Raw genomic sequence first — 27,101 nt, forward strand, 5'->3', positions numbered from 1 at the left:
AAGTCTATGTCCGAAAAATGCTTGATTATTTTTTTCTGTGTAATCAAACATGCAAATGACGTAGACGTTTGTTATGATATCAGACGAAAAGATTTGAAGATGTTGACATAATATCTACATATGTATATATTTCTTTTTCTGCAAGAATGAGAGTATGATTAATCTTTTAAGTTGAGAAAGGACAAACATCTGATTAGTATCACTTATTTATGTTCGAGTCAGAATGACTCTTAATAGGTTAACTTTAATAGGGATCATGTAACAGGTTGGGGAAGATTTTTTACATTATGTCATTAATAGAATTATACCCCCATTTACAAATAAACAAAAAAGTGAATACAAGGTAAATAACAACACTCATGAGATGACAAAGCCCATTAGAGTCTACACTGTAGTAAAGACATAGATTAGAAGATTAGATTTATGGATTCATGATGGGTCGTATAATTTATAGAATGTTTTTGTGTCAGATATATATATATGCAGATTGACTAGAATGTGTTCTTAATTACGGTTCTACATCATTCACCAGATATTGAATAGTAAATAAACAATCTAAATGGCATATACCAGTCGCAACTGGCACATACTAGTCAACTGACAAAAGGACACCTAATACATAGATGGATTATACATATATAGATGTAACACAAATGTAGTTCATATACAATATTAGGTCAATTTCAGAAAAATATCAATTTTTTCTATAAGGCAAAGAAAGTGTTTGGTGACGTATACAAAAAAGTTGATATTTTACTGACTTTGACCTAACTTTGTTTTTATACTGCAGCTATAATTGCTCCATTTGTATTTATTGTATTTATAAAAATGTTAACACAAAAATAAAAGTTGTTTTTCATCCCTAAATGAAGATTGTGAAGAACAGTAATAAACACGTCATGGAATTGACATTGCACGAAATATCCCATTGACTTTGTTATTATAGTTGGTAGATAAAGATAATAGGAAGTGTTCTAGCTGCGCTATAAAAGACTAAAGATAATAAAAACATTTTTTTTATCAGGCATGAGTGATATGAGTGACCATGGCTGAATACGAGACACCCTATCAGGCGTTAGCGACATTTGATGATGATGAGACAGATGAGGCACCATCACATGATAGAGATTTTATGATTCATGTTGTTCCAGAAAGTAGTATGTAAATTGTTTACAACTGTTTAATATATAAAACAGATCATATAATAGTAGCAGTCATGAGACTCAGAGTATTGTTACCTATTTATACTGATTAAAAAAAGTTTAGCAACAAATATCTTTAATTTCATATTTTTTAAATAAACCACAAATTACTGAAATGTATACTTCTAAACATATGATTACTGTAACAAAGAAAATAAGCTTAATCAGGTGTATTTTTGACTTAAATATATTCAATGTTAACAAATATTTTTGCAACTTTGGAAAGTTTTAATTATATCCCTGCTTTAAAAAAGTGGGGGTAAACTATTACTGTTTTACCTCTGTCTGTCCTATAATAATCCGTCTGTCCATCCATCTGTCAATTCATCCGTCAGTCCGTCCGTCCCATGAATATTTTACATTGCATCTTTCTCAGTAACTACATTACAAGGATTTCTGAAATTTGGTTTCAGGGTTTATATAAGTCAGCTATACCCTGTGATGCATTTTCAGATTCATCACTCAACAACAAATGCATATTTGGCTGGGGGTATCATCAGTGAGTAGTAGCTCGCAGTTTCACTTGTTTAAAGTTCTTTTAATCAAATTTGGGAAACTTTTTTTATTCTGTATATTTAATTGAACTCTTATAATATTTTTTTAAGCTGAAAAAATTAGATATGTCACAGTTTGATTCCTGGAAAAAAAGAATTGTAGGTTAAAGTGTTTTTTGACTTATTCTAAAATGATGCTTTTTGGGGAACAATTGCTGTCAAGCAATCTTTAGACTTTTAGGATTGACTTCTTTCCAAGACTATCCCGTCAACCGTTTTGTGCTTTATATAAAGGAACAACTCAAATTCTTAAGATTGTTCTGTTTTAAAAGAGTAAAACAAACGAACAGATTGAATTTAAACAACTTTCTGTTAATTTTCTTTTCTTAATCCTCATGTTTTGATATCTCCCTTTTTTATTAGCTCACCTGACCCGAAGGGTCAAGTGAGCTTTTCTCATCACTTGGCGTCCGTCGTCCGTCGTCGTCGTCGTCCGTCGTCGTTAGCTTTTTACAAAAATCTTCTCCTCTGAAACCACTGGGCCAAATTTAACCAAACTTGGCAACAATCATCATTAGGGTATCTAGTTTAAAAAATGTGTCCGATGACCCCGCCAACCAACCAAGATGGCCGCCATGGCTAAAAATAGAACATAGGGGTAAAATGTAGATTTTGGCTTATATCTCTGAAACCAAAGCATTTAGAGTAAATCTGACATAGGGTAAAACTGATTATCAGGTCAAGATCTATCTGCCCTGAAATTTTCAGACAAATCTGACAACCTGTTGTTGGGTTGCTGCCCCTGAATTTGTAATTTTAAGGAAATTTTGCAGTTTTTGGTTATTATCTTGAATATTATTATAGATAGAGATAAACTGTAAACAGCAATAATGTTCAGCAAAGTAAGATCTACAAATAAGTTGCCATGACCAAAATTGTCAGTCGACCCCTTTAGGAGTAATTGCCCTTAATAGTCAATTTTTAACAATTTTTCGTAAATTTTTATAATCTTTTACAAAAATCTTCTTCTCTGAAACTACTGATACAAATTTAACCATACTTGGCCATAATCATTATTAGGGTATCTAGTTTAAAAAATTTGTCCGATGACCCCGCCTTCCAACCATCATGGCCAACTTAGTTAAAAATAGAACATAGGGGTAAAATGCAGTTTTTGGTTTATATCTCTGAAACTAAAGCATTTAGAGCAAATCTGACAGGTGGCAAAAATGTTCATCAGATTTAGATTTATCTGCCCTGAAATTTTCAGACAAATCCGACGACCCGTTGTTGGGTTGCTGCCCCTGAGTAAGTAATTTTACAAAAATTTTACAGTTTTCTGTTATTATCTTAGATATCATTATAATATCTAATATCTAATACTATTAATTATGATTTTTACCTTATTTTTCATGATTTCCAAAGCATCAGTAAATACAGGTGAGCGACACAGGCTCTTGAGAGCCTCTAGTTTGTGTTTATTTTACAATACTGAAAATCAGTACATGTATTAAGCAGTATCTGTATTTAGGGTTTTATATATTTAGCAAAACATCAGAGTGGGAATTCGCTGTATTGTAAAAATGCGAGAGTGGTTCCAAAATAAAACTATTTCCGTCAAACAAGTACTGAAGTGGTGTTATTCCTAATATGTTATCTTTTTTATGAAACTTTGATATTGAACTTCCGTAAAAAAATGGAAAACCACAATTGACATGTTGTCCTCAATCAAAACATAATTCTAACGGTTTGTTTATGTAATTAAGTGCATGAGTAGATTTCTTGGCCTTGAGGACCATCAGAATAAATGGTTGCTCTGGATTCCCCACGCCATTGACTGATTTGAAACTCAAGAGATCATTTCTCTGTTTTTAGCCAATATTAAAGGTTATCGTTGTTGCATTATTAACTCAAAAAATGAAGTTAACAGCCAAATGTTAGAAGTAGAAATAGAGCACCCCCTCAGCCCAAATGGAGACATCCATATTATCAACGCTATTAAGAAACTTTCATGCCACTTGTTGCTCACTGTTGATCAAATGTTTAAAAAAAGTCAAATTCATTTAACATGTTTTAATATGTAAGTAATCATCAGGGCCCGTATGCATAAAGCTACTTAAATTAAGATTTGTTCTGAACGGACGGATTTTTCTACATGTCCTACGATAAATTTGTATTACGAATGGATATCTTAACTTAAGTGGTTTTATGCATACAGTATGTTTATTTGCTATTATTTCTGTTTTGTTAAAAATCAAGGTTGATCAATAATGAACCCAGCCATCAATAGATTAACTATGGATAGACTATTCCCATTAATTCAGGGGTATACTTGTTGATAGACTATTCCATTCAAGTCAAGGGTTAAAATCTGTTAAAACTTCATGGAATAGAAGACTTGTAATAATCAAAAGACAGTGTCCATGGCAGAATTTAGAAGAAAAAAAAATGCATTTGTCTGTGTATTACTAGTAATTGGACTTTTTGTTTTTTTTTACTGTTAACTTTTACTTATTTTGGATATTTTTTTTAAAGTGAAAAACTAATTCAGATTGAATCAAATAGGGAATACATGTGCAGTTGAATTATTTTTGAGAAAGAATACTATTATCAATGGAAACAGTGGCAATTGTATCCCTCATAGCCATCAAGCTCTTTGATTTTACATTGTAAACAAAGCAATCTTTCCTAATTTCATTAAAACATGGAGTACATATGCTTAACAACAATTGAATTTTCAACATCATTTGTATTTTTTATGAATAAAAATTTGTATTCCTTACAGAATAAAAAAAAAAAATCTTCCATATCAATGATGTCATGCTCTATGTTAATCTTAACATGGGTAGGCATTATATTCGTCAATATTTTACACCTTGCTACTGCTCACATTTATAGATATTGAAAAATGCACTGCCTACTCATGTTAAATGAAGCATCTATAGAGCACGACATGAAAGAATTTAGATTATTAGCTGTGTTGAAACAGTTAAATATGTTTACTTTTAATTTCTTAACAAATTTGGCAATACAATATACGTCTTTCACACTTTTTTCAGCACGATGGAACCACATAGAAAATTTGGATGATTTTTTTGCCAGAGTTTACCATTATCATCAAAGAGGAGGTTTTGGTTGTATGGTTATAGAAGATATACTACAATTAATGTTAGTACAAAATAAAGCTGCTGGCAATATGAGGAGCAAACAGGAACATTTTTTTTACAATTCTATTACTGTTTTAATTGTAATTGCTTGATTTATATAGCCTTCTCAATTTTATTCAGTGATCTCCCCAGGCCGTTTTAGTGTCGCGGTGCTGTGACGCTATATTTTTTTTCTGTGACGCTATAATAATTTCCGCGATGCTATGACTATTTTGAAGATGCTATTTTTCTTTGCCGCAAAATAGATCGATGTCCTAATTTTTGAACTTTCATCTAATTACCGCTTGTGATCATAAAAATTATATCAACTTTAATAGTAATCCCTTCAAGTCGGACAATTGAGGCAATTAAGAGTGATCAAATAGGTATTTATTTTGTATTTACATTGTATCATAGGTCAAATTTATTTGTTCAGTGTATGTTCAATGGTGTTAATATGTCCTTTGATTGAGTTAAGCTATTTCAGTTGATATTTTATAGTGTGTCTTTCTATGTTGTGATGTTACACTATTGTTTCAGAAAAAGGGTGAAGGTTTGGTACCATTGAAACGTTTAAACCCACTGCATTTGTTTGCTCCTGTCCTAAGTCAGGAATCTGATATTTAGTAGTTGTTGCTTGTTGATGTGGTTCATAAGTGTTTCTCTTTTTTTATATAGATTAGACCGTTGGTTTTCCCGTTTGAATGGTTTTACATTAGTAATTTTTCGGGCCCTTTATAGCTTACTGTTCCGTGTGAGCCAAGGCTCCGTGTTGAAGAACGTACTGTGACCTATAATGGTTTACTTTTTATAAATTTAGACTTGGATGGAGAGTTGTCTCATTGGCACTCATACCACATCTTCTTATATCTATTAATTACCCTTTGGGTGATAACTGTTGGGATATAAATACCCCAAGTTGACACTTATGACATGACTAATAACACTTGGTCCAGGCGTGAAACATGGACATTGAGAAAATGGAAATCATAAACAATTAGAAGTCTACGTTTGCATCATGACAGAATTGTCTCATAAGAGAAGAATGAACTACGCGGGTACCTCGATGTTGACAAAATGGCTGACCAAACTGAGTTATACCATTACGCATCTTTTATAAGTTGATGAAACAGCAATTTTTCATTTATAAGTAAAGAAATTCAAAAATATAAACGATTTATTTCTTTAGAAAAGAGGTGAATACATTGACTTTACAGATTGGTGGTATGTTATATCAAACAAAAAACTGTTTATGAAGTATTTTCTTTCCCTTTCGGTACTTGTTACTCGAGAGTGTACATTTAACATTATAATTATCAGCAAACTAAGTTTTTTACTTCATTGGAACTTGATGAAAATTGTCTTTAGTTAAAGTTTCATGCATTTATCGAATTTAAAGCGTCATATTCATTCTAAATCGCTTGTCAAACATTGTTTATTTTTTTGTAAATTTTTCTTCGACTGCCATTAGAATATTTGTACAAACTACGGATCGTAGGTGGGATTCATTGGAAGCGGACCAGCTATGACTGAAATCCCCATTCTTACGATAATAACTACAGACAGAATGACAGAAAAATAAGGAAACCAAAAGGGAAAATTACGCATTCCACGCACATTAATAGACTCCTCCTTGCTAAAGGTTTTTATTTCTATGTAAATGCATTGTTTCAATTTACTGATTAAAGTTGCTTAACTTTGTTAAAAATATATATCTTTTTAATGAGAAACAACTGGACCAATAACATTGAATCCCAGGAAATCATGAATTTCATAAACAAAATAAACACAATAGTTTTTTAATTGAATGTTTATTAATATATGATTCTTTCATTTCCCTTTTTGATATGAAAAAAAGTTCTTTTTTGGGCTAGATATTTATTTGGTAGTTTCTGACAAGAGGAAAAATATAATTGTGTAACTATAAATGAATGTTTAAAACATAATCTGAAACAACTGTTATACTTTCATTGTATTCTCGGGTATGAATTGAACAATATAAAGAATAATTAAATGAATAGGATATGGCCCTTTATATTATTGTAAAAACAAACATTGTTTTTTAGTTTCACCACTTCTCCCTTTCAGCATGATCAGTTTCAAAAAGAGAAGTCACTTCTCCCTATGATTATGAAGTAGTGTGAGTCCTGCTACCATGTGTTTATAATTGTTATTATTAAAGTATAAAGTAAAAGAACTTACAATAAGACACATTTGCACACATATAACATATACTTAAAATAAGCATTACAAAAAGGAAATACAGCATTGTTGACACGACAAATGACGTTGAAAAAAAAAACTTTTTATTTTTTTACACCAAATGTGATGCTATTCAAAATTTCTGGGGAGAACACTGGCCTTACCTGCCATTAACTTAGTATCTACTGAGTCTGTGGATTTATTTTTATTTGTGGGATACCAATTTTCTTGGATTCCATGGGTAGGATTGTTATAGACTTTTGTAAAAAAACACAAAATCAAATGTCCAAGAAAATACAATTTTTCCTTAATCCTCAAAAATTAGTATCCACCAAAATAAATGTATCCACAGAAGTTGAAATGAATAAATGAAATCATTGGTTCGTCACATTTAGTCTAGTCATTTGTATTTTAGGTTATGATAATTTATGAACAATTTTCGATTATGACAACTGAAAAATATCATAAATAATGGACATCTCAAATTGTTTTTACTGATTGTGCAAATGAGAGGTTGGCATCTATGTATTTCATAAGATGATTGTCTCATGCATTTCAAACAAATGTTCCTTTTTATTTAAAAAAATATAAAATGTTAAATGAAATTTTACTCTGTAATTAATAGCAGTGTTGATGTTGAATATATAACGATATGAATATGTTGATATTGAGGTGTGATTCCAAAATATGAGGTTGAGTGAATCAGAAAAGTTTCAACCAAATGCAACATGCACACTGAAATGAATTCTAATTGGGTTCATGGTTCTCCTCTGTATGGTAAATTATAGATTTGAAAACGTTTATATAGAATACATATGTACAAAAATATATATCGACTTCTGGTTCATTGAATTTCTTAGACTGCTATTACATGTTCATGTAGTAGTCTAGAGATAGATTTATTATTGTTAATACACTGCACACTATAATTAATATTCAAGATTGAATTCATATAGGCAAAACCTTTCCAGGGTTTGAGGAAAGGGGGGAGTAATTGTCTGTTGTGGTAAAAATAGTGAAGAGCCTAGCCGTAGCAACCTCAAGATCAATATTTTATGCCAAAGTATGATTATTTTTATGCCCCCGCAATAACGGAGGGGGCATTAGGTTTTACCCTTGTCCGTCCGTATGTACGTCCCAAAGTTGGTTTCCATTCTCTAACTTCAATTTGCCTCAGCCAAATGATATGAAACTTATACACAATGCTTATTACCACAAAACACAGATCAAGTTTGAATTTTGGTGGTGTCACTTTAACTGTTCTAGAGTAATGCCCCTTTACAAACGGAAAAATTGCTGAATTTTTCGTTTCCGTTTTCTAACTTTAGTTTGCCTCAACCAAATGTTATGAAACACACAATGCTTATTACCACAAAACACAGATCAAGTTTGAATTTTGGTGACGTAACTATAACTGTTCTAGAGTTATACCCCTTTACAAATGGAAAAATTGCTGAATTTTTTGTTTCCGTTCGCTAAATTAAGTTAGCCTCAACCAAATTTTATGAAACTTATACACAATGCTTATTACAACAAAACACAGATCAAGTTTGAATTTTGGTGACGTAACTATAACTGTTCTAGAGTTATACCCCTTTACAAATGGAAAAATTGCTGAATTTTTTGTTTCCGTTCGCTAAATTAAGTTAGCCTCAACCAAATTTTATGAAACTTATACACAATGCTTATTACAACAAAACACAGATCAAGTTTGTATTTTGGTGGCGTCACTTTTACCGTTCTAGAGTTATGCCCCTTTACAGAATGGAAAAATTGCTGAATTTTTCGTTTCCGTTCTCTAACTTTAGTTTGCCTCAACCAAATGTTATGAAACTTATACACAGTGCTTATTACCACAAAACTCAGATCAAGTACAAATTTGGGTAGGGTCACTTTAAAAGTTTTGAGTTGTGTCCCTTTATAACATTAAATGCAAGCGGGGGCATCATCTGTGTCCCATGGACACATTCCCCATTTATTTATCAAAAAAGGCAGTGTACACCTCAACTGAATCATACACTGTTTTGTGCTATGATTTTAATGAATAAAAGTTAAATCTGATTCTTATATGACGTTCTTCTTTTGCTTTGGAAACAAAGCCATGTTTTAATTGCAATAGAACACGGCCTGCACGTGATTGACGTCACAATTGAAATTGCAATGTCAGTTGTATTTTGAACAATGCCGGAGAACAAAATGGACATCTGTGTTGGTGTTGCTCACTAGGAAATTAAATAAAATCATTCTAAAAGTAAGTTTACATGTATCTGTTCATTTTGTATGAAGTATGAAGAAATTAAAATGAGATAAGATTTGTTCTTGATTTAAAATTTGCAATAACTAAAATAGTTAAGTGTTCACGACTCAAATTTATTTTTGAAAATATTGCATATTTTTGGAAAACTGAAAACTGTATTTGTAAATTTTCAAGACACTGTAATGTCTTTTAAATATCTGAAAGTAAATTGGAAAAGAAAGTTCTTTTTATTTTTCAGTCAGTTCCTGTTTGTTGTGTTATTTTCTATATTTCTGATTGACTGTGTGGATTATGATGTCCTATTTGCCAATATAAAATACAATGGTACACACAAGGTCACAATTCCTGAAGCAGTTATCCCCCTTGATCAATGTGTTCAGAGGTAAGTTTATTTAAAAGAAGTCCTTCAATATTCTATTTCAATTTTCCACATATTTTCTTTCTGAATGTATTTTTAGATCTCATCACAAACATTGGATATTTTTAAAATGCTTATCCTTAGTGCCATATATGTTTGTCAGAATTCTCAAAATCTTTTTTTCCCTGGTGGTCCTTGGAAGAAAATCTGCTTGTCCTCACTATTATTTCTATTGCAAAATTGCAAAATTACGTTGGCTCTTTGCAAAATTTTGATGGTCAAACCATTTGGACCAGCATTTTTTGAGGACTCTGTTCAGTAAACTGAATGTATGCAATGGTAGGGAAAATTTTCCTGCATAATTTGTAAGTATTCAAAATGTATTGATCACCAGCTCAGTTTCTTTGAGCATATAAACCACCAATAACAAGTTTTTATCAATAATGTTTACTAAATGATGAGGATAATTCTGAGATTCTAGAGACCTCGGTGGCCAAGTGGTCTAAGTACCGTAGTAAAAATACTGTATCACTCACTCGCCTGTGAACATTGAGGTTGTGAGTTCGAATCTTGTACATGGAAGGTGTATCTTAATTGACTAGGATGATTAGTTTTCTTGTCCAAGGTCGTCGGTTCTCCTTGGGACTTCATCCACCAATAAAATCTGACGACCACAATATAGCTAATAGTGTTGAAAGTGATGGTAAACACCATCAATCAATCAATCTGAGATTCTACTTTTGCTTTTTGCAATATCTTATATATATATATATACCCTGAATTGTATGATACGTTTATTATAAAGGAATAATCATTGTAACTGAAAGCTTATTTTGTGTTTCTTTAACAGGTTTAGTTTTGGTATTATAGTGTGTATGCTTGTTGCTTTTGCATTCTGGGTGTTCCGAACATTGAAGGTTATATATAATATCTTCAAATACACAGAAATAAGGTCATTCTACAACAATGCTCTGAAGATAACTGCAGTAAGTATAAAATTATATTGGATAATTGATTTAATTTATGAATATGAAATGTTTTTTACTATTCACATCCTTCCAAGAAAATTAATGCATAGATTGTCTAGATTTCAATGTAAAATTATATTTCTGAAATTGATTCTGTTGTTTTGTGCTAAAATTCTGCAGTTTACATGTAAAACATTCTGCAGTTTGCATGTAAAATTCTTTATTGGTCAGGTTTGATTTAGTCCAAAACCATCTTATAGTTGGGTGATTTTATGGGGATTATATATTATATATATTATGTATATTTTAGGTAGAACTATCTAACTTAACCTGGCATGAAATACAAAGAAGATTATTGGAAGTACAGAAGGAACAACAAATGTGTATACACAAACAAGAACTTTCTGAACTGGGTAATTTTGTTCATCTATAGATTAATAGCATTGTAAATCACTTAATTTTAGTAAGCCTACTTTATTGTACATCACATTGATGTAAGTTATTTATAAGGTTACAAAACTTACTTATTTTATCATAATTATCAAAATATACAACTTGATTTTTCTATGCAAAGTAGAAGATATTTCTGAAAGAAACCCCATAGCATCTGATATTATGAATGCTTTTGAAAGTTATTTACAATGTCGTTTTCAACAGTGGATACTTACAGCATTAACATTGTACATATAATTATATGGAAGAGTATAGGGAATTTTAGATATTTCTGCTGATACAACATTTTCCAACAAAAAGTTTTTAACTTGTTTGGCTTACTCCTTTAACATATAATAAACTGTAATATCATTGCCTTTATATAGTAAACATTTTTCATTATTATTTGTATTGTATTTTGTTGCCTTTTGAATCCTTGACTCATTTTGCTTATAGAATTGAAGTGAATCAGTTTGGTATGTTATGAATCCTTGACTCATTTTGCTTATAGAATTGAAGTGAATCAGTTTGGTATGTTATGAATCCTTGACTCATTTTGCTTATAGAATTGAAGTGAATCAGTTTGGTATGTTATGAATCCTTGACTCATTTTGCTTATAGAATTGAAGTGAATCAGTTTGGTATGTTATGAATCCTTGACTCATTTTGCTTATAGAATTGAAGTGAATCAGTTTGATATGTTATATATTCTTCTAGATATTTACCACAGAATACTGAGATTTAAAAACTACATGATAGCTATGGTTAACAAATCAGTGATTCCTGTTAAATTTAACATGCCATTTGTTGGTCAATAGTAAGTACATATGTATAGGATGATATCATTATGCAATAGATATAAGAAGATGTGGTATGAGTGCCAATGAGACAACTCTCCATCCAAGTCAAAACTTATAAAAGTAAACCATTATAGGTCACAGTACGGTCTTCAACAAATCTGTTTTATAAAAATGGTTATCAATTCTGACCAAAGTTTTATCAGATAAATAATCATTTTGAATAGAAAATGAAACAGATTATCTTCATTTAAGAATCTTTAATTAGAGGTTCATTAATTGAATTGCTTCTCTTATGATGGTTTAAATTTTCATTGACAATGAATAGCTAACTGAAAGATCAAATTTATCTGTGTGCAATGTGTGTAATCTTTTCATTTTTCAAATCTTTTTTTTTTAAGCTGAAAACTTTTGATATCAATAGTTATTTCTTTATAACACAACTTGAGTAAAACGCCATAAATATTACTTTCAACTTGTCATGCTTTGCATGGGCAGCAGACCATTTTGCTGAATATAGAACCAGAAGGGAAACAACCTGTGTTAAAAGTTAGTACATGTAATAACAAAAATGAAATCGGTAATTGACAAAAAGACTATTATTACTTGTGATTGACCATTGCTATTTAATTAACTGTTTAACTTTTCTTATTGCTGTTTCAAAACTTACAAAAATGTCACATTTACCAATAGAACAATATTTTAAAATTTTATAGATTGAAGTCTAAATTTTTTATTCATTAGAAAATTTCTAAAAAATTTACTAACAAAAATTAGTGCCTAAACAAATCTAAACTAGTAAAACAATTCAGATAAAATATCTCATATGGCATGGTAATGTTAAAATAAAAAAAATGTTATCTTTGTTTGATATGCATGATAGATTTGTAATTTAAATCTTTTTTTCAGTGCCTTTTTAAGTACAGGATTAAAGTATAATTTAGATATAATTTTATTTTGTAAGTATGATTGACAAATAGGTTAATTTTTAAATAATTGAGGAAATTACAATAGTGCAATTAAACATTGTTGTCCTGTCAGTATCAGGAATTTATTATGCCTTTGGCAGAACAGAAAAACACTTGCTGTAGTCTACTTAATGAGGTCATTTTACACCTTTCTTTATTTCTCTTGGAATGCATTTTTAAAGAATTAAACTGGAAATATGTATCAACTATTTACTTATAAGGAACTCCAACTAAATAATCCTTTATGATTGCAGAATAGTTTTATTTTCATCGATATCATTTAACTAAGAAACATAGTTGTATGTGCCAGACTTTTATTTGCTTGAACTTTGTGGGGGGGGGGGGGGCAGAAATTTTATCTTTTAAAACTACTTTGTGAAGTTTTTATGGCCCCCCCAACAAAGTTGTTGGGGCCATATAGTTTTACCCTTGTCCGTCATTCCATCATTCTGTATTCCGTCATTCTGTCATTCCGTCATTCTGCAACAAACCATTATACAGACTTTTTTTCTAAACGCCTTCAGATATTGGGCTGATTTTTGGTATGTGAGTTAACCAGGATGAGTTACAGATCAAATTTAAGTTTCGTTCCTCTCTGCTAATTTTTGCTGAAATTACAGGCTTTGGACTTTGATAAATTGTTGAAAATCACAGTTATACAGATTTTTTTCTAAACGCCTTCAGATATTGGGCTGATTTTTGGTATGTGAGTTAACCATGTTGAGTTACAGATCAAGTTTTAGTTTCGTTCTGCTCTGCTAATTTTTGCCGAAATTACAGGCTTTGGACTTTGATAAATTGTTGAAAATCACAGTTATACAAATTTTTTTTCAAAATAACTTCAGATATTGGGTTGATTTTTGGTATGTGAGTTAACCATGATGTGTTACAGATCAAGTTAAGTTTTGTTCTGCTCTGCGGATTTTTGCCGTAATTACGGGTTTTGGACTTTGAAAATTGTTGAAAATCACAGTTATACAGACTTTTTTCTTTACGCCTTCAGATATTGCGCTGATTTTTGATATGTGAGTCTACCATGATAAGTTACAGATCAAGTTTATGTTTCGTTCCGATATGCTGATGTTCATATCGTTTCAACACATCTTCGTGTCTTCAGTACATCCACTTCCTGTTTGCTAATAGTTTGAAATTTAACTAACCATTGATCAAGGAAATTTTTCATCAAACTAGTATTGGGCTTGAGAGCTGGATTCTATCCATGCATGTTTGTGTCCACATGTGTTGTTGAAATTGCAGATTTTTCAACTTTTTGAGACGGGGCCATTCGTGTCGTTCCGACACATCTAGCTTTTTTCTTTTTCTACATCTTTCTATGTTGTAGCATATATTGTATAACTAATGATCATGTCTTTCAGGGGGACCATGGTCTCCATTTGAGAACAATTGGAAACTGAAAGAAGAATACAAACATAAACATAGAAGAGAATATCTATCTCAGTTGTAAGTAAATGAAGTGATTGTTTCTGTTTGTAAAGAAACCAGTCATTGTTTCTGTTTGTAAAGAAACCAGTCATTGTTTCTGTTTGTAAAGAAACCAGTCATTGTTTTATATGAAAATAGACACATACCACTTTGGGTACAAAAGAGAAAGTCTTTCATTGCGCTATTTTAACATAAATTTCTGGATCTGCGTAGAATAAATTAGTTAAGCATATCTTGTATTTCTTAAGTTTATAACATTTCATTGTTTTTATTAAGATTTTAATTCAGAATAACTAGTTTTACAATAATTGTTTATGAACTATTTATAGATAGATTTCATAATAGAAAAACAAAGGATATGGGGTATTCATCCATGACACAAAATCAGTACATGCACATAAAAAACACACAAAAAGCAAAGAAACAGTGCGTTTATTGCTGTTCTTCATCTCAAAGTCACAGTGAGGCCTTCAACATGGAGGAAAAAAACTCTCACCTCACTGCAAGTTTAAGACGGCCCCTAGAACCTGTTTGAGCGAAATTCTTTGCAAAATGATTTGGATAGACTTTGTAAGATGTAACACCACAAAATCGGCCTGGCCAAAAAAGAACATACCGGTAAGTAGTACATATTTAAAGCAAAAAAGTTCCTACACATAGGTGTAAATATCAAACTATGTACAATATATTTTAGTAATGAAAGTATCAATTGAAAGGTGAAGGACTGGTGATCCTTGTAGAACACATATTGACTGATAATTTTGAATAACTCAAAAATGTATGAATGAATTCTAAAATTAAGGACATAACATATATTGCCTTTTTCTCAGATATGAAGTACCTGGCTTGGTGTATCCAAAGATCCATTTTCCCCTTGTTTATGTAGTATAATTTTCTTTTCCAGTTTATCACAAAGGATATTATGGATAGGAATAGCCAACTTTATACTGTCACCTGTGATTTTTCTGTGGCAGATTTTATACTCTTTCTTCAGATATGCAGAAGTAAGAACATTATTAAGTTTCAATACTAATATCGTGTATTATTATCCTATTATTTTCTTTCAAGTTTTTTTCAACATTGATATTTGAAAAAGTTTGGATATTCTTTTGATATTTCAAGTTTGATTAGAAATATGAAATGAAATATGCTTTGTTATGCCCAATAATTGACTTATTGATATTTAATAAGTTTTCTTTTTATTAGTCCCCTACTGACGAAGTCGAAGGGGACTTTAGGTTTGCACTCTGTCCGTCTGTCTGTCTGTCTGTCTGTCTGTCTGTCTGTCTGTCTGTCTGTCTCTCTCTGTCTGTCCATCCATCACTCCGGCAAATCTGTTTTCCACACTTTTTTTCTTGATGCTTGAAGATATTGATTTGATATTTGGTATATTGTTTTATCATGACAAGTAATAGATCAAGTTTGAATTATGTTCCGGTCTGATGATTTTGTGCAGAGCTATGGTCCTTGGACTTAGAAAATTCACTCGAATAATCAGTTTTCCGCATTTTTTAGTCATGCTTGAAGATATTGATTTGATAATTGGCATATAGTTTTATCATGACAAGTTACAGATCAATTTCAAATTTTGTTCCGGTCTGATGATTTTATGCAGAGTTATGGTCCTTGGACTTTGAAAATTCCCTCAAATAATCAGTTTTCCACACTTTTTGTCATACTTGAAGATATTAGTTTGATAATTGTTATATAGTTTTATCATGACAAGTTACAGATCAAGTTCAAATTTTGTTCCGGTTTGATGATTTTGTGCAGAGTTATGGTCCTTGGACTGAGAAAATTCACTTAAATAATCAGTTTTCCACACTTTTTTTGTCATGCTTGAAGACATGACTTGATATTTGTTATATAGTTTACACCATGACAAGTTATAGATTAAGTTAGCATTTTGTTCCAGTACAATGAATTTTTAACCGGTAGAGGACTATGTATTGCCATGCAATACACTCAGAATGCTTGTTATATATAGGATAAGGAAATGTATTCAAACTAGTACTTCAATAATTTCATTATTATCACTTTGACAGCACAAGATTTCTAATTTTGAATACAACAGTTTCAGAAATATTTTCAGGCTTGTCCATAAAAACTTGTATTAAGATAGAAAGTACAACCTTACATTTTCAAAATGATTTGATTTTTCATGAATTTACTTTTCCATAGTTAATCAAAAGACAACCTAATGTTCTTGGAACTAGAAGATGGTAAGTTTTAATTATGATATTTTCATGGATTTTTTTTATTGTCGGAATTTTTGCACTCTTTATATCTGACAATGGAAATCAATTAGAAGACGTAGTAACATATTCAAAATGGCTTATGTTGTTTCCTTATTTCTTTAGAGGGAGATGTTCAAATCAAAACTATTGCCATATATTTTGAAATTTGCTAAGCTTACCCCATTATGTAATTCAAAATTTGTTTTTAATTAAAATGTTTGAAAGTAAGCACCATCAAATGCCTTGTATTTACTTTAAGTTAAAGATTTCATAAATAATGTCAAAATTCAAAATAGTATATCATCTTGATAAATTATTTTTTCCACGTCATGATAGCTTTTTTGTGCTGATGCGGCATTTAGAAAAATCAAACAATCTTGATAAATTATTTCAGTCTATCTAGAACTTTATTTAATCCTTATTAAAGTTATTTACCAATTTGCAGTTTATATTTTCACAACAGCTAGTTACTGGAACTTTAAGAATATGATATCTTTTTCTTTTTAGGTCAAATTATGCTAGAATATATGTTAGACATTTGAATGAACTAGATCATGAGTTTACTGCCAGGTAATGCTATTTACACATAGTGTGTTATCAGATATTCTCTTTTAAACTGCCTTGGGGGTCTCGTGCTCGACTTGAGTGTGAGAGGTTGTGGGTTGGAACCCTATCCGGGTTTAAACCAAAGACTTGAAAAGTAGTACTTGCTGCTTGTCAGCTAAGCACACAGCAGTTAGGAATAAGGATAGACTGGGCAGCTCAGCGTCAGAATAATGTGTCCAGGAAGGGTGACATGTCTTTCTGCTGACAGTAACCTTTGTGAACTAGCATGTTAAAAATCAAGCTCAGCGTGTTGGTCTAGTACAAAGCAGGGTTTATATTTCGTATCGCATGATCATGTTCTTGTCCTGAATATGCATGAATATGTTTAGAAGACAGCATACCAGGTTTCCCCTACATTTATTAGTGTCATTGATAAAGCAATTAAGAGCCATAACTGCATTTGTGGAAAAAGGATTGGTTCAACAGTTTTCAAGTTAATCATTCAAAAACTACATAAAGTGCCATTAATCAATGAATAAGGGACCATTACTCATCAACAGCAAAAATGAAAAGCATTGAAATCTATCTTGACTTCCATTATAAATAAGAAGATATGGTACGATTGCCAATGAAACAACTTTCCATCAGAGATAAAATGATATAGAAGGTTAGCAATTAACTCATCATAGATACCTGGATAAAAATTTGTACTTCAGACTTGTGTTTCGTCTACTAAAGACTCATAAGTGACGCTCGAATCAGAAAAGGTTCGAAAGGCCAAATACAGGAGGAAGTTGAAGAGCATTGACCTAAAGTCAGAAAGATTTTTTTCAAATACAAATGTACAGCTAAGGTAATCTATTTCTGGGGTTGAAAATCCATGGTATTTCGGAAAATTCAAAATTAAAGCATCTATAGGTCAGTTTGATATGAGGTAGTATATTTAAACGTATTTTTAGTTGTAGTTTTGGGATTAGAATGACTGTCTAATAGGAAGTGCTCATCATCTCTTCTTTAAAGTGTATGAGTCACATACTTTTTTATTTTCAGACTGAACAGAGGTTATGAAGCTGCCAATATGTACCTTGACACATTTACATCCCCTCTACTGATCATACTTGCAAAGTAAGTGCTGTGTTTGTATTCATTGATGATTTGTATATAAATTCTAACATGATACTATATTGATTACAATGTTGATCCTTTTGAAACAGGTTAATAGTCTTTCTCCTATTAAATGTTTCCTTCAAACTGCATAGGTGGACAAGAAATTACCAAAAAAAAAGGATTAATAAAGTTCACAGAAATAAATATTGGCATTAGGCCAAAAACATATATATGTCTCTTTCCATTTACCTGATTTTTTAATTGTCACCCCATAACTTTTCATTGCTCCACTAAAGAATTATTGAAGAAATAGCATTTTGTATCATTATATTGTATTAATATTAATGGACTACAAAATAATTGGTTGATTTGTTTAGATGAATTTGTTATAAAATTGACTAAATCCTGTGAAAATGTCATAACATTGGAAATTGCAAAAAAGTTCTATATTGTATGCATGAATTACTAGATGTGTACTAGTGTGATCGAATTTGAAGAAAGCATGTCATTTTTTGGATTTTGTCAATAAAAAAATTAAGATAGAAAATAAAAACAAAAATTTCACATGATTTTTATTGACACCTTTGAATTTTCTTCCTTTTTTTTGCTTTTTATAGCTTAATAAGAATTGTCTTTACAGATATGTAGCATTTTTTGCTGGTAGTATAGGAGCTGTGTTGGTTGTGTTAACTGTGATTGATGAAGATGTACTTGCTGTAGAACATATTTTTACTGTATTGACAATATCAGGTAAAGTACACATTCTAGTTATAAGGACAAGTTACAAAATTGAAGGTCTGGAATAAAGGATTAAACAGTTTCATAAGTTATTTTTTCTGTCAGATGATGGATTCTGCATATTGAGGCATTCAACATAGACAACTTAATTTCAAAAAGACTACAATGTAAGTAAAAAAGGTTACATCATGACTTCACTTAATTTCAGCTCAATTTTTGAAACTTTGGAAACAATATCCAATACATTAATTGCAATATAAAATCAACATTGAAAAATTTAACAACTCAGTCAATAACTGAAATTGGATGGTAAAAATTATTTTTATTTCTCTGCACTTGCTTCATACTACCAACCTTTAATTGAAGCCATGAGCTAAAATTGTTTACCAGTTGACCAGTTTGTAGAGATGCAATCTGCAATTTGGATAAACATTTTGGAAACTGCTATTGTGAAAAGGCAAAGCCTTTTGAATATGCACAATAACACAAGACAGCAAGATAGTTCATAAATTATCAAAATGTAATTATTTTATCTTCAGGTTTAATTGTGACTGGTTGTAGAGTGCTGATACCTGATGAGGTATGTTCTGGTGTTGTGTATCTTAATTCAATGAATGCAATAAAGTATGATGTTGTATAGCAATGCAATATTTACTGAAGAAAGTTATGGAAAGTTTGGGTGCAATATTCCATGATATTGCACTACTGCAAATATAGCTTCAAATTATAGACATCATTAGTGACAAAAATATGTTTGAAACAGTTTTTCAAGCTTAACTGTACAATAAAAGGGTTATTGCATGAATATTATCCCTCATAGAATATATATTGTGCTTGCAAGTTCGTGCAATATAAAATTTTACTTGAAACAATATTCACCTGTATTCATGCAATAACCCTGTAATGTTAAATCAACAGAGCAAAGACATTTGATTTATTACGATGTATTGTCATCTCTAAAAAAGAAGAGCCAGCAGTATAAGAGCTTTATTTTCTTAGTCGCTTGACTCAACAAATTATAGAATTGCATAAGTTAACATATAGATAATGAATCTTGTTTTTTGTGCATTATAATCGTTTGCTTGAAACAAATACATTGTCAGCAGGACATCAGAAAGCAAAACAAAACATGTAATAATTATAGATTATCAATGAAAGGGTGTTTCTCAGCTACAATCTCATGGAAGGGCAGCCCTGAGATGAGATGTATCTGAGAAACGTCCTTGAGTTTTGAAAGACCTTTGATAACCTGTTTATCACTGTTTTCCGAGGCAACATCAATGACGTAGGCCCATGATGTCATACATTCTCTTTCTATCGACTGAGAAAAACTATGCTGTTGCTAATAGGCCTTAGATACTAGCAATAATTTTCTATCTCAAGTGAGAAGCATGTTATAATAATTATCACAAAAAATGATCAAAGGAAATATACACAAAAAAGTGATAATTATAACACCTGAGACTCTTTTCACAAAAAATCTTTTAAACGAGTAAAAATACTTGTACATGTAAGTGATACACATTTCAGTATAACTTACAATCAATTTTAATCGTAATATTTTTTGTGAAAAGAGTTGCTGATGTTTTTAGAAATTATCTATCACTATTTTTTTTTCTTTACATTTATATAAGACAATAGCAAAAATGTTCACCTTTTGTCCTCTGCCTTCTCAAGATATCAGTATATTTATATATTTTTAATACTAAATACCGCAACAAGTTTTTCTGAATTTCAAATTTCATTAGATGGCAGTAACATTTGTAATTAATGAATATTTTTCAGCATTTGATATACTGTCCAGAGATTCTAATGAGGAGTATATTGGCACATATACATTACATGCCTGATAGTTGGAAAGGAAATGCTCATAGACAGAATGTCCGAGATGAATTTTCACTACTGTTCCAATACAAAGTGGTAAGAGATGAGTTTAGTCACAATAAATATATCTTTTACCAGTTCAAAATTAAAAGGGGTTAATGAGGGATATATGTGAACAAAGCTTAAATAAACACTTAAGTATTTTAATACGATATGGATTCATTTTTTCCCCTTTTTAATACCTTGCAGAAAAGGTATATTTTAAATTCTACAGAATAATTATGTTTCCTTATTCACTTAAAGGGAAATCACACTATTCATACTACTAATAATAATTCATTGAAATTTTGCATGTAGACAGATCATACTTATTAAGATATTTTAGGCGAAAAAAAAATTTGGGTCACCGATGTTGTTTCCGAGATATGACGTCATCAAAACTTAAAGAATCGCGTTATAACGAAATATAGAAATACCGCTCTAAATTGTTAAAAAAAGACAAACTTATTGAAAAACCATGTTTAACTGGAATAACAAAAACAGTCAAATGTAACTTGTACCTTATGAACATTTATTTGTCTCGGTTTCCTTATTTTTGAAGGCATTTGAACATTTCCCGCCATTTTTAATTGCTATTTATAATAGATTTGAAATAAAAAAATCTACTAATGTTTTTCCCTTCAAACTTCTGCATAAGTTGCAGCTTCAGGGAAGATTTTAAAAGCATAAATAAAAAAGGGGGGTCACCGATATTTTAAATCCGCTAAAACGTAAATAATCTTTATTCATGAATTTTGGCGGGAACTATAACCTTTTAACGTTATAGAATGACATTGCTGGCATAACAGCATTTCTTGCAACGCTTGTGTTGAATTAAACCTTTTCACTACAAAATATAATATCATTTTTGAACATTTTTTAAGGTATTTTGATTATTCATTGATATCTTTATCAATCTATCGAATCGTTAAACAAAGATACAATACTGAACAGTTTATTATAAAGTAATTGTCAAAGTTGAAGTCATCTCATTTTTATACGACCGCAAAAAAATTTTTGTGGTCGTATATTGGTATGACGTTGGCGTCGTCGTCGTCGTCGTCGTCGTTTGGCGTCGTCCGAAGACACATTGGTTTTCGCACTCTAACTTTAGTTTAAGTGAATGGATCTCTATGAAATTTTACCACAAGGTTCAATACCACAAAAGGAAGGTGGGGATTGATTTTGGGGGTTATGGTACCAACAGTAAAGGAATGAGGGGCCAAAAAGGGACCAAAAATAAGCATTTTTGTAACTTCCAGACATAACTTGTGTGTTAGTGTATGGATCTCTCTGACATTGTACCACAAGGTTCCATATCACAAAAGGAATGCTGGGATTGATTTTGGGGGTAATTGCCTCAAAATATTAGGAATTAGGGGCCAAAAAAGGGGCAAAAAAACAAGCATTTTTCTAGTTTCATGACAATAACTTGTGTGTAAGTGCATGGATCTTTCTGAAATTGTACTACAAGGTTCCATATCACAAAGGAAAAGCTGGAATTGAGTTTGGGGGTAATTGCTGAAACGTTTAGGAATTGGGGGCCAAAAAGGGGCCAAAAATAAGCATTTTTCTAGTTTCCAGACAATAACTTGTGTTCAAGTGTATGGATCTCTCTGAAATTGTACTGCAAGGTACCATACCACAAAGGGAAGGTTGGGATTGATGATGGGGGTAATTGCCTCAATATTTTAGGAATTAGGGGCCAAAAAGGGGCAAAAAACAAGCATTTTTCTAGTTTCAGGACAATAACTTGTGTGTAAGTGTATGGATCTTTCTGATATTGTACTACAATGTTCCAAATCACAAAGGGAAAGCTGGGTTTGAGTTTGGGGTTAATTGCCCTAATTGTTTAGGAATTTGGGGCCAAAAAGGGGCCAAAAAACACATTTTTCTAGTTTCCAGACAATAACTTGTGTTCAAGTGTATGGATCTCTCTGAAATTGTACTGCAAGGTACCATACCACAAAGGGAAGGCTGGGATTGAGTTTGGGGGTGATGAATCATAAGGGGGTTCAAAAAATTTGGGGGGGGGGGGGGGGTTTTTTTTCCTTTTTTTTCTTTTTTTTTTCTTTTAAAATTTTCCATTTTAAGTTGGTTATTTCTGATTTATATTTAAAAGCAAATAATAATGATATGGTAGGAGATACACACCAAACAGGATGTGTAAATTATTATATAATAAGTATTGTGCAATAGCAAGAAATTTTCAATTGCACGGTATTGCACAATAGCAAGAAATCTTCAATTGCACAGTATTGCGCAATAGCAAGAAATCTTCAATTGCACAGTATTGCGCAATAGCAAGAAATATCCAATAGCACAATATTGCGCAATAGCAAGAAATTATCAATTGTACAGTATTGCGCAATAGCAAGAAATATTTAATTGCACAGTATTGTGCAAAAGAAGATACTTTGTATAAATTGCTTATTTCTTGACCAATTTCAATGGGGTTTTATTCTTGAATTCTAGGGGTTCTTTAATATGCTGAATCTAACCGTGTATTTAGTTTTTGGATTTTGGGCCCCGTTTTTAAATTGGTCCACATTGAGGTCCAAAGGGTCCAAAATTAAACTTTGTTTGATTTCATCAAAAATTGAATTATTGGGGTTCTTTGATATGCCGAATCTAACCATGTATTTAGATTCTTAATTTTTGGTTCCATTTTCAAATTGGTCTACATTAAGGTCCAAAGGGTCCAAAATTAAACTTAGTTTGATTTTAACAGAAATTGAATTCTTAGGGTTCTTTGATATGCTGAATCTAAACATGTATTTAGATTTTTGATTATGGGCCCAGTTTTCAAGTTGGTCCAAATCGGGGTCCAAAATTAAACTTTGTTTTTTTTCAACAAAAATTGAATATATTGGGTCCTTTGATATGCTGAATCTAACCATGTATTTAGATTTTTGATTTTTTGGCCCCGTTATCAACTTTGTCCACATTGAGGTCAAAAGGGTCCAAAATTAAACTTTGTTTGATTTCATCAAAAATTGAATTCTTGGGGTTCTTTGATATGCTGAATCTAACCATGTATTTAGATTTTGGATATTGGACCATAATAGGTGAATGTCCAATTTAAAATTTTTAAGTTCTTAGACCACATTCATTCTTTGTCAGAAACCTATGTTGTGTCAAATATTTAATCACAATCCAAATGCAAAGCTGTATCAAGCTTGAATGTTGGGTCCATACTTGCCCCAACTGTTCAGGGTTCGACCTCTGCGGTCGTATCAAGCTGCGCCCTGCGGAGCATTTTATTTAAATTGCATTTGTTGTATGGGGAAAACGAATGTTTGCCTCATGCCGTATTATAGAAATAATTTTCGGCTTCCAGATAAAGAATCTTCTACCTCGGAAGACTGAGGGTATCCGGGCTGAAAAGTAACACGTTCCTTTTAGACTGCAGGCAGAATAATTTCGTTACCATAATTTCACTAGCTTGTCCATTCACACCGGGAAGATAAAACCTGAAATGCTGTGTAAAAAATGGCACAAACTCAGCACGTTAAAAGAAACCTATTTTCGGTAGGAATTTAAAATTGGCTCCGTAATTACACAACGCTTCATAATTTATTCGAACTGTGGAAACCAAATTTTTTTCTGAGTTCTATCATCCCGCACCCATTTTTCATACATCGTTTCATGTTCATTGTACATAATATGTTCAATGTTCATCGCCTGTGTATTAAAACTTTATGTATATTTTATAACCGTTCGATTAATCGCTCAACGTTGGTATGTTATGAGAAATACAATGCATCTGATAATTTAGAGTTAATTGACAATGAAATACACATCGCCATATTGATATCAGGAACATATAATATTCCCAGTTGATATGTAATAAAAAAATCTTTTAATTTGTAATAAATGGATCTAGTTTATTTTCTTGTTCTGCTACATCTATCCGTGTTTCTGTGGACATGTCGATATATTTTATCTAACTCTAGTTTTTTGTTGAGCCTTCTACTTTAGTCGAAAAAGCGAGACATAGCGATCCTACATTCCGTCGTTGTTGGCGGCGGTGTCCACAAATATTCACTGTGGTTAAAGTTTTTGAAGTTTTAATAACTTTCTTAAACTATCCTGGATTTCTACCAAACTTGACAGAAGCTTGTTTATGATCATAAGATAGTATCCAGAAGTAAATTTTGTAAAAATAAAATTCCTGTTTTTCCATATTTGACTTATAAATTGACTTAGTTTTTCTGCCAGGAAACAATACATTCACTCCGTGGTTAAAGTTTTTAAGATTTCAATAACTTTCTTAAACTATCCTGGATATGTACCAAACTTGGACAGAAGCTTGTTTATGATCAAAACCTTGTATCTCGAAGGAAAATTTGTAAAAATTTTGTACCTGTTTATCCGTATTTTACTTATAAATGGACTTAGTTTTTATTCCAGTTAACATTACATACAGTATGCAGTTAAAGTTTTTAAAACATTTATTAGATCCATAAACTATCCTAGATTTATACCAAACTTGGACAGAAGCTTCTTATAATCAAAAGATAGTAACGAGAGGAATAATTTTATTGATTTTTTCCTCATTTTTGTTGAGCCTGCGATTAACAGCAAAAGTAGGCGAGACACTGGGTTCCGTGGAACCCTTACGAATTTTTTTATCAGATGACAAATGAGAGTGTGGATAACCTTTGATGTAGAATAAGAGTTCGAGTTCCAGCTAAATTTAGAGTTAAAGTTTTATTTTTAGTTCGAATGTTTATTCGAGTAACAGTTCTAGTTAAAGCTCGAGTTCAACTTAGAAACTTCCGAGTTATACTGTAAGATCGAATAAATTCTGGTAAGAGTTAAAATTTTGAGATCTGACATAGGATGAAATTAAAAGAAAGATTGCAGTTTCTATTTTCTGTTGGTGCACCTCTCTTTCTTGAATTGTATATTCTTTTATCACATTTATGTTTCAGTATGGTATAGCCTATATACTTTGTTTGCCAAAACTGATTAATGATAGGTAATTTGAAAATAACTGATTGATTGTGTGTGTGCCACTTTCAGCACTCTGCTATATCATGTTGGCCATTTTTTTTTAAAGAACCAAGGTATCAAGAGTAAATCAGCTACCTTTGTATTAAACAAATGGTTGTCCTTTACAGTCATGATCGGAATCTGACAATCTCCCTATATCACTGTTTGTTGACAGGCAAGTAAACACATTGAGTGATCTGAACACGAACCTACATCTGAATTACTAGTTTTTGTTTTGTTTTTGTTTTCGTTTTTTTCTTGATTTTTGCAAAACTTTCAGTGGCAAATATTACATGAATATCAGAACAAAATTTTTTTCTATATGAGATGAATAATCTTTCACAAGATGGACCTTAATGTGATGGTTACAGATTAGCACTCTGAAAGACATGTTACTCTACATAAATACATGTGTGTGTGTGTTAAATATTTCTCTTGTTGGAGTCTTGAAAAGCCAAATATACAGTGTGGATTTTTTGTTGTTGTTGTAGGCAGAACGGTCATCAATAGTACAAAAATAACTAGGCATAGTGTTTGATATTCCCAGATTGCTCTGACGTCTAGCGGCCTTATTTTTTAACTTGCTGGTCGTACAGTTCGCTTTAATTGACAGTTTGAAGAAATACTACAAAATATGATTTTTTTTGTGCCCAAATTATGTAAGCCTGTACAAAGCATTAAAGGAAGATTGCGTATAATGTACTATATAATACGGTGCTAAATTTTCTTTGATTTCGACAGCCAGCAACCGATGTAAAATTTTGTATGCTTCTTTTACAGTGATGTTTAACTGGCGTTATTCTTAAATAACGTTTGATATTTCAACAAATATGATTACTCTACGAATCACTCGTGTTCATGTGTTTGTGCCCCCCATACCCCACTCCCCCCAAAAAAAAAGAAACAGAGAGAGAGAGAGAGAGGCTTTTGACACCAAAGGAACATTGAAACTCATTGTTCTTATTTACATCCATCTGTTGGACAGAAAACTACAAATTCCGGAAGCTGTACGCTTACATGCTGTTACTCTTGGTATATTGTTATTTTTTCCAGTATATTCCCACATACCGCATCACGACGATACGCTGCCAACAGTTGGGTTACACTAATGACAGGACAATTGCCCGTATTGACCGGATGAGATATAAATAGTCAGAACTTTTTTGTTATAATATTTGAAGACCTTAGAAATATTAGACTATATTTTATGAAAATCTAACAAACAAAAAAAAGTTGACCGGACGGATTTCACACTCACTGATGTACGCTTAACAATATTGAACTGATCAACAAAAAGTGTTACTAGTAATATCTCTTTTGTTTTACAATATTTTTTCATACAACT

At 31.5% G+C, this 27,101-nt stretch overlaps 1 protein-coding gene across 1 annotated transcript in view; it reads left to right on the forward strand.

Annotated features, from left to right (window-relative positions):
* Window positions 1-41: 41 nt before the first annotated feature.
* Window positions 42-27,101, forward strand: part of LOC127730263 (autophagy-related protein 9A-like) — a 38,606-nt gene continuing 11,546 nt past the window's right edge. Inside the window, exons 1-16 of the mRNA XM_052238564.1 lie at window positions 42-152; window positions 1,025-1,157; window positions 4,756-4,864; window positions 9,540-9,683; window positions 10,510-10,645; window positions 10,938-11,040; window positions 11,777-11,876; window positions 12,766-12,815; window positions 14,201-14,285; window positions 15,172-15,271; window positions 16,449-16,489; window positions 17,012-17,074; window positions 18,101-18,175; window positions 18,798-18,907; window positions 19,435-19,475; window positions 20,681-20,815. Coding sequence (XP_052094524.1) covers window positions 1,046-1,157; window positions 4,756-4,864; window positions 9,540-9,683; window positions 10,510-10,645; window positions 10,938-11,040; window positions 11,777-11,876; window positions 12,766-12,815; window positions 14,201-14,285; window positions 15,172-15,271; window positions 16,449-16,489; window positions 17,012-17,074; window positions 18,101-18,175; window positions 18,798-18,907; window positions 19,435-19,475; window positions 20,681-20,815 — 1,404 coding nt within the window. The 5' untranslated portion in view covers window positions 42-152; window positions 1,025-1,045. The remainder of the gene's footprint in view (window positions 153-1,024; window positions 1,158-4,755; window positions 4,865-9,539; window positions 9,684-10,509; window positions 10,646-10,937; window positions 11,041-11,776; window positions 11,877-12,765; window positions 12,816-14,200; window positions 14,286-15,171; window positions 15,272-16,448; window positions 16,490-17,011; window positions 17,075-18,100; window positions 18,176-18,797; window positions 18,908-19,434; window positions 19,476-20,680; window positions 20,816-27,101) is intronic.

The sequence above is a fragment of the Mytilus californianus genome, unplaced genomic scaffold (genome assembly GCF_021869535.1).
Source record: "Mytilus californianus isolate M0D057914Y unplaced genomic scaffold, xbMytCali1.0.p SCAF_2, whole genome shotgun sequence".
In the NCBI taxonomy this organism is placed as follows: domain Eukaryota; kingdom Metazoa; phylum Mollusca; class Bivalvia; order Mytilida; family Mytilidae; genus Mytilus; species Mytilus californianus.